This window comes from Parasteatoda tepidariorum, chromosome 3 (genome assembly GCF_982258835.1).
Source record: "Parasteatoda tepidariorum strain Cologne lab strain chromosome 3, Ptep-v5.0, whole genome shotgun sequence".
Taxonomy (NCBI): Eukaryota; Metazoa; Arthropoda; class Arachnida; order Araneae; family Theridiidae; genus Parasteatoda; species Parasteatoda tepidariorum.
In genome coordinates this window covers 12,253,401-12,268,491 of record NC_141757.1, presented here as the reverse complement: position 1 = coordinate 12,268,491, position 15,091 = coordinate 12,253,401, and the positions used below count along the sequence as shown (strand labels likewise).

Here is a 15,091-nt window from a genome sequence, read left to right as displayed (position 1 = left end):
CAATATTAATTTAAAAGATGATACCCGCAGGATGTTTCAATTGGGAATGGCGATTGGCCACCGATTTGTAATTTTTGATGATGTCCGTGATATTGGCATTAAAAATTTAGATGATAATATGAGGGACTATTTGGACGGACATCACGAAATTATTTTGGAGCGAAAAAACCGGGATCCCGTCACACAATATTTTCCTCCGGGAATGATAACATCTAATTACTTATCTTTTCCGGAGGCACTGATGAGAAGAATTAGAATTATAAAATTAATCGCCCAACCGTCATTCTACAGAGCACATAAAGATTATTTTGAGGCCATCCGGTTCAATAAAACTACTCTTGTTGTCCGTAAGTATATATTAATTCCCTTGAATCAGTTACTTAAATATTTATTTGGTTAATAATAATTTTTTTTTTTAAAGTGATACATGAGCTGAACTTATTAACATTGGAAGGTGTGGATAAAGAGAAACTTGACACAGCTCTTTGGTATAACACTCGAGAATGGTTTAATGCTGAACATGAGAGTTGTACATATTGTAATGAAAACGATGTTGAAAATTTTGAAGGTAACAAAATATTTATTTATTTATATACTTAATATATATAGTTTTATTTCAGTTCCGAATTTAATATATAATTGCCGGTTTTCGCCATACTCTTGTTCTTGATTGTGTCTCATTTTTGTTTTAATATTTTCTATTTAATATTATGAATTTATTTTAGTGCCGAACACCTCCACACAGTCCGGGCAGGTGTCCATCTGCCCCGGGGAGACTCAAAATAACATCTTAGAGACCGAGCACACCTTCTCCGAGACGAGTCCTGTGTCATCAAATGTTAACCACCCTTAAAAAGATGTCTGCCATTAGAGTAGTGGCACATTTCTGCAAAAGCAGTTGCGTAATTAGTTCAATCAAATTAACTGTGAAAGAAGCTAATAAACAAATCAACTCCATTATACCAAATGATGCAAAATAGGCCAGCACAACAATCAGTGTGTTACGGCTAGTAAAATCTACATATATATTCCCACTATGGTTTTTTGGATATTGTTTTAATATTACTGAGACTCAGATTTTAATATTACAGAATGCTCTCAGCAGAAGAAAATGTAATGTTTTTTTTTTATTAAAGTCTTTAACATAGTTAATATTTTATTCTTTAGCATGTTTTTGTTTCACGAGTATCTTTATATGAGCATTTTCTTTTTAAAATTCTTTTGTTATGCTGGCATTCCTAAATTAAATTCTTGAAATAATTTAGTATTAAAATAATTTATCGTTTTATTTCATATTTTTATTTTAATTTATTTAATATTTATTTTTCAATCATTTTTTTTAAATATTTGTTCACATACTATTGCTAAAAAAACCTGGTTAAAGTCGTAAGATCTTGCTGCAATACAATAATTAGCTAAAAATTTAAATTTTCGTGATTTTCGCGATCTATATATTACACTGACTAATAAGATGGAAATAATTATAGTTACATGATGATTGTTAAAAAAAATTTTAAACTTTGGGTAATCTAATAATTGGGTAATTTTAGAAATGTTTACAAAAAATTGGTACTTGATTCTCTGAAGTTAAAAAATTCACAAACCATCATCAGCTTTGCAGTAATATAAAACAAATATACTGGCCAAGCAGTCACGGCGAAGGTTTGTCTTGATGTACTGAATGCCTTGATGATTCTCCGCAATATATATTCAATGTTTGAATTTTAATAGCTTTTAAGTACCCGGGTTTCTCCTTCACACACTTCAAGTCAAAACAGAACGGTTTTTAGCGAAAATAAACTTTTAGATTTTATTACTTAGTTTTACTTTTTTTTTTCTTTCCACCAAGCCCCGAACTTACTGTATATACTTAGTTTTACTGTATTTAGGCGAAAGTAGAGCGGCTGGCATAGTCTGGTGGGTAGGGCACTGAGTCCATGTGCAAGAGGTCGTGGATTCGATCCCCGCCAACTGAAGGCTCCCCGTGGAGTAAATGGTGACTGAATCAGAGTTATGTCGTAAAAAACTTCATTATGATTTGTAGTTTTAAAGTTTTTGCATTCGTCATTGTGTATTTTGCATTCAGATTTGTCAGGATCTGATGGAATTTCTGCCCACATAATTTTAAAATCTTTAACTCTCAGGCTCAGTTGTAGAACTTAATCTTCTGCTGGACATACCTGTCAAAAATAATAATTAATTACATTCTATAAATACCTAAAAATACTCTCACTCACTGATTAAAAATAACATTACTAAATACCGAAAATGCCGGTACTATAGAGTGACGCAAAGGGTAAAATGAAAGTTGAAGTGAATATAAGAGAAGAAAGCCTTTTTTTTTTTTTTTTTTTTTTGTTTCGCAGTTGAAGGATATTGGCGACTGAGTTTTGTTTGGAATATTTCGTTTGTTGCTAGTGGTGATATAATAAAAGTAATTTTAATATTATACTATACTAGATGGTATTTTTTTAAATTCCGTTTTTTCATATTTTATTTATATTTAAATCGTGTAATTTAAAAAATAAAAACAAATGCTAATTTTCTGAAAAATCAAATTCGTGAATTATTAAAAGAACTACAGTGTGTCTAATAATTTCGTCTAATTACTACAATATAATAATACAATATCTGATATAATAAATATTATATACTTATATAATATATCGTATGTATTAAATCCTCGATCTCATACACGAGGGTAAACAAGTGCAGATCGGGTTTAGTCGCGTAAAAACAATAAAGCTGTAAAGTATCTCCTGATAACTAAGATTTTTTATGGAATCTTACAGTGCGTCTAATAGTTTGACCAGGGACTGTCTAAATGCTATATTATTCATCATTTCAAAAAAAAAGAAAAATAGTGAAGAACCGATAATCAGGAGTTTACTGTATTTTTTCCAGCAATCAAACAAGTTGTGACATTATCAGTCTCGCCTTCTTCACTGTTGCTAAGTTAAATCTGATAGCTTTTTTTTCTTCTCACATTTTTTTTTTTCTCCGCTGAAAATTTAAAAATATACTTCCTAAGAGTGGTCATTGAGAAGCAGCTATTATTTATGCACTGAATCTAAATTGTTCTTATTCCTAAGAGAAGCAGAATAAATTTTTTAAATAAATAACTTCTGAATTATAAACCATACATAACTTATAGGATTAATATACGGTCCCTGGACAAATTATTATTTTCTTTTCAAACGGCAGGCACTAAACTTTTTTCTTTGCCTAAGAAGATGCCGGAGTTGTTACTCATTTAACGTTATCCAGTGGGCACCTGTGAACCAAAGTCACGGAGGCGAGCAACATTACCCACGCCACACACCTGTTTAAAGGGTGGACCATATTCACACAGCAGAGAACAACACAAAGAGGGAAACGTCAATGTCCAGAGCGGGATTCGAACCCGCAGCCATTGTCTTCGCAGTCAGGCGCGCTAACCGCTCGGCCACCTGGCCAGACGCACTATAGGAATTTGTGTAAAATTATTATTGCTTTTATGCAACTGAAATTGATTTGCACTTGTTTACGTTAGAGTATCAATTGGTTAAAATAGACGATATTTAATATAAATTCGGTGATAGGATAAATCAGACGATATACTATAAAAATATAGAATATTTATAATATTTGTTATATAGAATATATATTTATTACTATATTGTAATATAATTAGATCAAATTATTAGACGCGCTGTCGAATTTAATAATTACATATTTCACACGATTTTCTATATACTATAAAAATTATACTTATATGTAATGGGTTTTTATTCAGGAGATTTTTTATATACTTCCTATTTGTATTTATTTTTAAGGTATTGCGTTACAATTTTAACCAATTGATACAGGAACGTAAACAAGTGCAAACCGGTTTCATCAGAGTAAAAATATAATACAGCTGTCACTTGGTTAATATAAAACTGACCAAGAAACGCTATTGTAGATACAAGTTATTGTTTTTAAAGTTTTTAACATTTTTAAACTTTTTATGAGTGCTATAATTAGATAATAGATTAATACGAGAAACACTACGAAATCATGCTCAAAACTGAAAACCATATATCGATTCAATTAAAGAACTTGATGGAAGAACCAGGTAAGTGAAATTTTTAGGGGAATTGATGAATCAGGGAAAATTAAAGAGGTGGTTGTATCAATACGGGTATGTTTAATGTCATAGAACTGTTTTTGCCTTCTTCAAATCTTAACATAATTAATTACGTCAGTTTTCAGTATACTCGCATGATTTTTATTTCAAATTTGGCAGGGGTAAATAAATAAATATTTGTCCCTCTTTCTTATAAATTGGCAATAAAATAGTTCGGATGCAATTTTTTGTCAAAACACAATTATGTGCCGAGTTTCGTGCCTGGGCGAGGCTTTTGGGCGATAGACTGTGATTACAGACAGACAGACACACACACAGCCGTGTTTATTATTATGTATAGATAACAAACATCATCTTCTTCCGAGTTATTTAAATGTAAATCTTGATCTTCACGTGTTGTCCTTAATGTCCTGTAAAAGCCGTGTTTTTGGTGAAAAAATACTACCATAGTATTAAAAATACTACGTCTGCCAACCCTGAGATACTATGAATTGCTTGTTTTTCAGTGTTACCAACAAAGATCAAAAGAAGAAGAATAATTTAATTTTTATTTCAAAGTTTATGTAAAAAAATATTGATAAAAGGTGGACTTATTCACAATGGCTTCTGAAATTATTATACAATATATTCAGAAGCTATTAAAAAAAGGGCTGTCTAACCTAGAAAAAAGTAACCAACGAATCAATCCTTTAATAACTAAGAAGATTATTATTTATTTCATCAAAATTTCTAAAAATCAGAAAATATCAAAAAATGGACTTAACCGCATTGGCTTCTGAGCGGCTCATATATGTTCAAATTATGTCCGAGTGTCTGTTGAAATTTTATTTTATAACCTTCGTTGAATAGCAGACCCAATTCTGGGCTTACGACTACTAATGTTCAACTCCACAGCCTTGTAATTTTAAACCAATCCAGAAGACAAGGAAACTCCTGGATCAGTACCCCCAGTGGTTTGATTTGTTTTGGGAACATGGAGGACTTTGTCTCTGCTAGAGTTACTACATGGTTTGTCTTTGGTACCAGCGGGCCTTTGGTCTTTGGCCGGGATACCCTGGTTGATATCCTGTTGAAATTTTTGAAAATAAAAATTAAGAAAATGCACGAATGTTTGCGAAATTTACTGATATTAAAATTGCTGATAATAGTACAAATAAACATGCGTAATAGTGCTGCATATGCAATTGCTCTGTAAATCTAATTATTCGCATGTCTCACCTCCTTTTGCATTGAAGTTTGGTTTTCAATTTGCATAATTTCTTCATGGAGTTTCAATTTTCCCAAACATGAGTGTATTTTGTCCAAATGTGCAAAGAAAAATGAAGAAGAGGCTAGAGAATGTGAAAATAATTCAAAGTTTGTTCACAATTCAATTTTACTGTACCATGCTTCAAAATACATTATTATTAATGCCTAATGATTTCGAAAGAGGTAGTAAATTCTCAGAAGAAATCCAGATTCGTCGATGTGAAAAGCGGATCTCTGTTTCTTCTTCATTATTACCAGATACCGCATTTGGAATCAGGAATATGCAACCAATTGTAAGAATAATAATAGGTACAGGATGAGACATGGTGCTCAGGGGATGGAGCACTTGCTTCACAATAAGTTCGAAGGGTTCGAATACTTACGATGGCTGGACCATACGAATTCCGCATCCGAATCGCTTCGAACACAGCGTTGACCTAAAATATCCTCAGTGGTAGATGAATAATGGGTTAGAATCTCTTTGCTAGCAAGCTAAACGCGGAAGGATTTCGTGGTTTTCCTTTCCATGTAACGCAAATGCGGGTCAGCTCATCCCTACATAGCCATCAGAAAGTCCCCCAAGAAAGCAAATTTCTCCCAATTCTTGGTCCAGGAGTACCCTTGTCTTCTGGAGAGGGTTTAAAATTACAAAGCTACGGAGGTGAACATTGGTAGCCGCAAACTGAAAATTCGGTCTGCTGTTCAATGATGGTTAGATGAAGAAAACCTTTCAATGAGGTGAACTGAGTTCAAATACCAGCGATACGAATTCCGCACTCGGTTCGCACAGACCACAATGCTGACGTAAAATATCCTCAATTGTAGACGGATCATGATTTAGAGTCCCCTTGTTGTAAGGACGGAGGTTTTTGGGGTTTTCCTCTTCATGCAACGTAAATAAGGGTTTATTCCATCAAAAAAGTTCTCTACGAAAGCAAAATTTCTCTCAATACTTGATTCAAGAGTTCTCTTGTGTTCTGGATTGGATTCAGAATTACAAAGCTATGGAGTTGAAAATTGGTAGTCGTAAACTCAAAATTGGGCCAACTGTTCAACTATTTTTATAGAATAAAATAGGCACAGAATCTATTCCATGGTGTGCGAAGCAATATTTATTTATTGAATTTATAGATACAGTTTAAGAAATACTCAATGCTTTTCTTTATTGTTTATCAACATGAAAGTTTATAAAAAAATTACACAATGAATTTTTGAGGCAATTTTTAAGAACCATCGTAAAAAATTTTCAGATAGTGTGGATATTAAAAGCAATTTAGGGAAAATTCATCATGCTTGATCGAGGATTTTGTGTTAGGGTTTTCGACATCTAATTCGACGGTTTATTAAAATTTTCTTGTTACAGTCGTGAATTTATTATTTTCTTAATAATTCTCGTAATAAACAAGTTTTTTTAATATGCATGTGTCTTATCATTATAATAAGAAAATTGGTGATACATGATTTCAGGTCCCGCATTGGCCTGATCGTTAAGACACGGTTCCCAGCAGATCACCGAAGTCAAGCATCACTGGCTACGGTCAGTGTGCGGGTGGGTGACCACTTGGATCAGCCTGCGTAGGGACCGAGGGTGTGTGGTATGGGACCTCGTTAAACTGTTCTACGGTAAAGTGTTCGACTTCACGTGCAGGTCGTCGGGTTACATCCCCTCGTGGGTGCCATCCCCTTTTCAGAGGATCAAAATTGTGGTGGCATGTCTTCGGATTATCCTCAGGGATGTTTCCCAGACCGTCGCCAATAGCCCATTGTGCAGCTCTAGTGCGGTGTAAATGAACTACAACAACTAAATATATAACGGTCGTTGAACAGCACTAAGCTATTGGATTAATAATATTTACGGTTGAATTTAAAATTGAAGCTTAAGCTAAAGTTTATTTTCTATTCGAATTCATGGAAAAAAAAGTTAAATTAATGCTACAAAAAGATAATATTACTAATATCTGATACTTACAGCCTTTTTCGCAAAAAACACACACTCTCGCTCACACGCGCACACACATGCTCACACTCGTTCACACACTCGCTCACGCACTCGCTCACACACGTACGCACACTTTACAATATTAGATCCACAAAAGATTTAAAGAAATGCTTTTGAGAAGTCTATTTTTTTCTTCTTTTTAACGACAAAAGAAAAAGTCGGTTGCGAATATTTATAAACAATTCATTCCTGCGAAATCAGCTTACAAAACTTTCATTTTTCTTATTTGATCAAAAATGAGAAATAAAATGCAGAAAAGGTGTTAAAAGTTTTAAATTTTCAAAGGTTTTGAATTCAAGCTCTTGATAGATTTGTGACAATTTGGGTTGAAATGGTCTAGTTTAAGACATCATTAATTAAAAAAATTTCGTATTTATACTTAGCCAAAGTTTCCTTTTTTTTTTCTTTTTTGCGTCGTTATCAGAAATGAAAATGCAGAAAACTTTTCAGTTTTAATTCAGCTGATTTCAGATCGAGGTCTTAAAGAAAAACTTTTTTTTTAGGTTAAAAAACGTTTATGCTACGAAATTAGATTAGAAAATAAAAAATAAAAAGATTGCTCAAATCTAGGTTTTAATCTTGAGCAGATTTCATATTTCTTTTCACTAGAGAAGAAATATTTCAAATTCCGACCATCAGCTCTAAGTTTGGAAATATGTAAGTTTGTATATAATTCTTTTTTTTCTGTAGAGAAAAAAGACTAATTCAAATTCAAGTTCCAATTTAAATTCAATCAAAATGCTTTCCCAAAATTTAATAAAATCTTCATATTCTGAAGTGTCACTCAAGCTAAAAGCTTGAAAGATTCAAATTTAATAAAAACAGGTTTTTCCCTTTTTCTAAAAATATAATTTTCAAATATTTTATGCATTTTCCCGTTATATCTTCGTCTAAAATTCCTTGTTATGAAATTTAAAAAAAAATGGAGACTTGATGGGATATTTTAGTTCTTGTAATCTTTTTTCATTGAATTCTTTGCTTAATTTAATTTCTTCCTTTTTAAGTTTTAATAATTTTTTTGCTTGAAATGCAAAGAAAATTCTATACATTTTCAAAGATAAATCAAGATATTGTCTTGTATAATTCAGGACTATTAAAGAAAGAGCAAAGTTATCTTCCATTGTAAAATGTAATTTTGCTTGTAAATATGTAAAAAAAATTAGATTAGAGTAGATTAAAATACAGTTTACGTCATAACGAAAGAAAAATTGAGAAAATATAAACACAATAATTCTAAGTCTGTCTTTGGGGACTTAAAATAGCCCCTGCCTGAAAACAAAGGTTGAGATGAGAATTTCTTTCTTGCTGCTTATTTTTTACTTATTTCTATTTATTATATATATTATAATATTATATTATAATATTATATTATAATATTATATTATAATATTATATTATAATATTATATTATAATATTATATTATAATATTATATTATTATATTATATTATTATATTATATTATTATATTATATTATAATATTATATTATATTATATTATTATATTATATTATATTATATTTTGATACAATATCAGAAAGCACTCCTTTTTGCGGATATAATCGTGTGGGCTGATGAAAAGATTGTATCTTTTATTTTCCTTTTTTTTTTTAAATCAGTTTATTTTTTTTCATTATTATCCCCCTTTTTTTTCTCCATATGTCTATAATTTTCCACTGTTTTATCTTCATTTTGAACACGCACGCACGCACGCGAAGATTAACGATGAATAGCAACAATTTGTCTTTAGGGTTTATTATGGGTTATGTTCAGCAATATCAGCATTTTTTTAAAAAGCAAGGTAATTGATATTTAATTCTTAGTCAAAACAAAATAATTTATTAGAAAATAAGAACATTTCCTGATTTGTAATATAAATCAGTCGTTATACATAATTTTCTTCAAACTGCATAGTTGATGCTTTGATTAAAAAAATATTTAAATTCAACACGAAAATGAACACTTTTTTCACAATTTTAATTATGGGTACAGGTTTAATTGTATAAATTTCTTAAAAGTTAACCGTATCAAGCTGGAAAGTGGTTCAATCTTATACAATTCAATTAATTAATTTAATTAGTTCAATTTATTATTTTAATTAAAATAAATACTTCCGTTAAACTGTACTTCAAATAAATATTCGTTTTCCAATAAAACTTTACGAACACTGTCTGATCTCCTAGGTCAGCAAATGCCTCTCGAGCTGAAAAACAAATATAAAATTAGTTATATCGCCCTTAAGCAAAATAGTTTCGTCTCATGAAAGTAAAAAATTATTAGTGGACTTAAAATTAATCTATTCCAGTAAATAATGATGACAATTATCAAGCTTATTTTCCCATAATATTGCAAAAAAGAAATTTCACTTAAAAATAAATTTAAAATATTTGAAAATAAATTTATAAATTTAAACTATTAATTTACTAAGATAGATAATTTTATTAGGAGAATTTTAAAAGTCAAAGATTTAACTTAATTTGTATGAGGAAAAGCTCTTTAAAAATGAGTTTTACTTTCCTCCCAAATCTGAAACTCGTTAATTTTTAAAGAATGTTTTGACCTTGAGAAAGCCGACAAAGTTGAATTCATAATTGAAATTGTTTCAAAAAGTGCACTTAAGGTAATTTAATTGTTATTGATAAAACCTATATTGTATAAGTATTTCGTATTCAAAGAAAAACAATTTCTGTTACATTCTGGTCACTGACATATGTGCAAAGAAAAAATTAACTGGAATTTAACTTTTCCTAAAATAGTAGACGAAAATTTGTCAAACATTCTGCTGAAAATTATGTCAAAAATTTCTGTTCATAATTGATATATCTCTGAAGGTTCCCTTTCCATATTTTAAAATTGACTTTAACCCTCATTTCTAATTTACGGAGAGTCCAGAGAACTACCTTCATTTCTAATTCTTCTAATTTACAATTGAACTTAAACAGTGATATTTAAACAAGTGAGATATTGTTTCTATGTCATTGAATCAAATACAGCTAAACTCAAGATTATAAACAAGTACTTTAAAAGTAAAATATTAGGTGTAGTTAGTTATTCACTGGGTCGGGATAGTCTGGATGGTTGAGCATTAAGCCCATGTCCAAGAGATCAATCAGCGCTATCTGAAGACAATGTACAAAATGGTGACTGGTACATGCCAAATCTGACGGGGTCACAAAGTCCTTCAAATTCCCACAAGAAATCAATATCTCTTGGAGTATTGGATAAGAGATCGATCGTGCTCTGGTTCAGGTCAAAATTACAGACTGCGGACGGATGGATGGTGTGTGAATGTGTCCTTCCACTGAAACGGGCTGCAGTGGCGTAGTTTTGATGAATGTTCGGGGGGGGTTATCTACTTTTGACACACACATACAAATTATATATATATATATATATATATATATATATATATATATATATATATATATATATATATATATATATATATATATATATATATATATATATATATATATATATATATATATATATATATATATATATCTTCCTATCAGGCAATATCTCGTTTCAATAAATTATAAGATGCATATAAAGCAAAATCATTAAAATATATAAATATTATCAAGTACTAGTGTATGGTACATATATTTTAGCAAATAAATTGATAGGTGTTACAGAAAGATGTTTCGATGTTTAGATTCTGAAAAGATGTTAATAACATTATTTATATCTACTTCAATTTCCCGATGTATGCTTAAATGAGCCAGTCCGTTCAAACGAGTTTCTTTTGTGGAGTTTCTCAAATATGATTTAATTCTTTTCAAAGTCGAAAAGCTGCGTTCTACACTGGCAACAGTGACAGGTAAGGTAGCTCCTATTTTTAAGATGTTGTAGACGTGTGGAAATAAAAGTTCATCACAGAAGTTTATTGCGTCTATAAATGAATGGGGCCTTTCTGCGTCTGAAGGTTGAGTACAACGTTGCTTCCACAGTAAAACTTCCTTAACAATAATATTAGCAGCTGCAACGTCTGATATGTCCGGCCATGTCGTTAAAATTTCTTCCAAACACCCTTCAATTTGTTTTTCACTCAATTTTACTACTGAAACGGGTAAAATGTTTTGAATACTTGTGAGTACTTTTCGATGGGCAGCAAATCTTATATTTAATTGGCAAATAATGTGGTCTAAAGCAGGAATAAATATCAATTTCCTGTAATAATCTTCGGGAGAACATGCAGGATAATTTCCTCTGTTTTGCTGAAAGGCGGGGAATTTTGAGCTCTTCTCCAACTTCGTCAGCAAATTCAGTCGCATTTTCAAATAAAGATTTAAATTTTGATTCGGCGTTTTCACGTGCACTCTTAAACAGGTTTATTAAATCATCTGCCATATCTACAGCGGATACTAAATTAACCTTTACTCCTTGTAAGTATGTTGATAGCCTGTGAGTAAAGGAAAAAAGCTCATGGATCACTATCAAAGAAATAATAAAATTCCCACCTTTTAAAGACTGTAACAAAATGTACGCTTTCTTTGAAGACTCGTTGTCTCCTGATTCCTGAATTTTTTCCAGAGAGTAAAATATTGGAATAAAAAGTTCTTTGAACGTAATAACTGCATCAAGTCTTTCTGTCCACCTCGTCTCACACAATTTCGTTAAACGTTGCTTTTTAACCTCATTATTTATTTCATTAATTTCATTTCGTAAAATGGCTTCCCTTTTGCATGAATGCCTGAAAAAGTAAATCACTTCTTTTATAACGCCTACGGCATTCCTCAAATAGGAATTAGCACATGTATCGCTTAAGGCTAAGTTAAGAGAATGGCTTGCACAATGAACGTATAAAGCTTGTGGATACATCTCCTTAATACGAGCTGCACACCCTTGCAACTTTCCGCTCATTGAAGACGCGCCATCATATCCTTGACCTTTTAAAAACTTCAAATTTAAATTTAATTCTTTGCAAGTATTGATTAATTTATTTGATAATCCTCTTCCAGTGACGTCATCAACTTGCACAAAAGTCAAAAAGTCTTCTCTCAAAACTCGCTCGGTTTTTTCTAAATATCGGGCACACAGTGATAATTGTTCAACCCCGCTAACGTCTGAAGTTTCATCAGCTAATATGCTGAAGCATTCAGACTTGTTGATCTTAACAACAAGCTCTTTTAAAATAGTCCTTCCACAAATTTCAATGAGCTCATTTTGGATTTGAGGACTTACGTACCTGCTTTTAGAAGCGGCTTCCTTTCGAGCAAAATGCTGCCTTAGACTTTCATCCCCCGCTGCCATTCGAAAGCGCAGTAGAGATCTAAAATTTCCATCATTGTGGCATGGAGCTTTCATCGTTATCGGTCCGGAGTCACAATGACCACGGCAAGCTAATTCTTGTTTACCTATTAAAATTATAGTTTCGATGATTGATGTTAACACTTTTCTATTTTCTTTAATTGTGACTTGTTTCGCAGTGTCAAGTTGAAGATGTACGTTAGGAATTTTATTTTCATTAATGCTTATAAAATGTTGCCCAGACACGCATGCATTTTTGTGATAGTCTAAATTTTGATGATAATTAAACTTCTCTTTAGCGTTTTTCCATTTATTAAAAGGCTTTTTCACAAGAGAATTTGGCACTGTATGGCTCCCCTTACCTACTTCTTCACTACAGAAGAAAAAACAATATCGACAAAATGCACCGTCCAAATTTCCTGAATATTCCAACCAAGGGAATTCTAACAGCCATTTTCTTTGAAATTTTAATTTTCTTTTTCCACTAGTAGGAAACTTAAATGATTCATTTGGCATACAACGATTTTTTAAAATTTCCCATTTTTCTTCATCAGTGTATTTTTTACTATGCTCTAAACGCGAAATATCTTTTAACATCGGATCACTTCCACTTTCGATAACTGATTCATTTAAAACTGCAATGAAAATTATGTTTTTAATGAAAATGTGAAACAAAGGAAAGTTTTAAAAATTAAAGCAAATTTGAAACTTGAAAATATAAAAAAAACTTTCAGTATTGAATAAGAAAAGCCGTTCATACGATTCGCATTTAAAATTGCTAACAAAGTAAATAATCACCTCAAAAACGAAATGGGCAAAGCTGTTAGAAACGGAAGAAAAGAAGCACTATTTATGTATACGTTTGAAAAAAAAAAAACGATTTGTAACGCTTATAATTTGGAAAAAATATTTGATGGGTAAAAAAAATGTTTATAATTTTGTTTCAACTCGATATTTAAGTGTATAATTGAAGGAATCTAGAATAGAACTATACATATTTATAAGAATAATTGAAATGTAAAAAAAAAATATTCTGAAAGATAATTCTTTCAAATATGTAAATGTTTATTATATACGATTATTCAATTATTTTATATCTTTCGGCATGTCCAATATGAAATAATTTTAAATCAAGCAAATAGAACAGAATCAAGTGTAATAAAATAATTTAAAGTCAACAAAAAAAATATTATTTTTATTTTGCTTTTCTTTATGCTGAGGAAATTAAAATTTATAATAATGAAAATTCTCTTTTCAAGAAAATACGTTATTAGCAAAATTCAGAAGAAAGTTAAACTGGAATAATAAAATTTGACAAAAAAATATTGCTTACCTGCTGTTTTTGAGTTATTTCCTGAACTCGAACAACATTCCATATTAGTGAAACAATCGTTTATCGAAACGGAGTCAATATCTTTGTCATTATTTGTTTCAATTCTTGGCCTTTTAATTAGCCAACGATCCATGATTATAATCGAAAGAATCAATCACTAACATAAACTAAAAGTCTTTTTTCCCATCTCTTTTATTTTTACCCCCTAACGCTGGAGATTGGTTGAGACAGCGGCCTTGAAATTGATCTCGTCAGCAATATAACTCGCGTGGTCACGTGTAAAATGAAAAAGAAACTAACAATTGTTTTTTGCATAGATGAAGAATATTGATACTATTTTTATATTTATTATTAATTTTTATTTCTTTATTTAAAAAAAACACTTGTAAATTAAATTGTATTTATTTTTATAGAGTTGTCCATTTTGATTAAACAAGTTACGAATAATTTCGGGGGGGGTTTTGTCCCCCAAACCCCCCCCAAAACTACGCCACTGACGGGCTGTGACGTATGTGCAGAAGTCAAGTTTTTGACCATAGAGGGCGCCATTGATAAAAGAGAAGAGCAAACCATCTGTCTTAAATTAGACTTAGCAATATTGACAAGTGACATAAAACAACAACAGTTATTCTTAGATTCTGTGTAAAATCTGCACATTTTCTTACACATACCTATTTACTAGATTGATATCGTAACCTAAAACAATAAACTTTACCCTATGTAATTTTTATGCTGAATTAAATAAGACCAAATTCAAGCTGAATAAGACTTTTAATTTAAAGTCCGTAGATAAGCAATAAAAATACAATTGGTGAATTATTTGTCTTACACTAGTTTTATATTGTCTAGTGTGTTCGTCTAAAAAATTCAGGTACTGTTTACTACGTTAATAGTTTTGCAGTAATAAGAGATACGGGATTTGCTCATAAAATGTACAAATTCTTTCTCTGTAAAATTAACTCTTAAATTTACTCTGTAAAATTAATACTTTCGAAATTAAAAAAGTTTTATGGATCAGAAAATTTAAATCAAGAATTATAATTTTTATATATAAAGCTGCCACAGTTTCAACTTTTTTGTTCTATAGACTTGTGTTTGTTGCTTTAAATTTGCATGGGAAAAGCAATATTTCCATCATTATTATCGAACGAG

The 15,091-nt window shown here is 30.9% G+C and overlaps 1 protein-coding gene across 1 annotated transcript; it reads right to left on the bottom strand.

Annotated features, from left to right (window-relative positions):
- Positions 1-10,985: 10,985 nt before the first annotated feature.
- On the bottom strand, positions 10,986-11,630 carry LOC147812765 (52 kDa repressor of the inhibitor of the protein kinase-like). Its single transcript, XM_087158527.1, has one exon. It carries the CDS (start codon positions 11,628-11,630, stop codon positions 10,986-10,988), a length of 645 nt encoding a protein of 214 aa, XP_087014653.1.
- Positions 11,631-15,091: the final 3,461 nt, after the last annotated feature.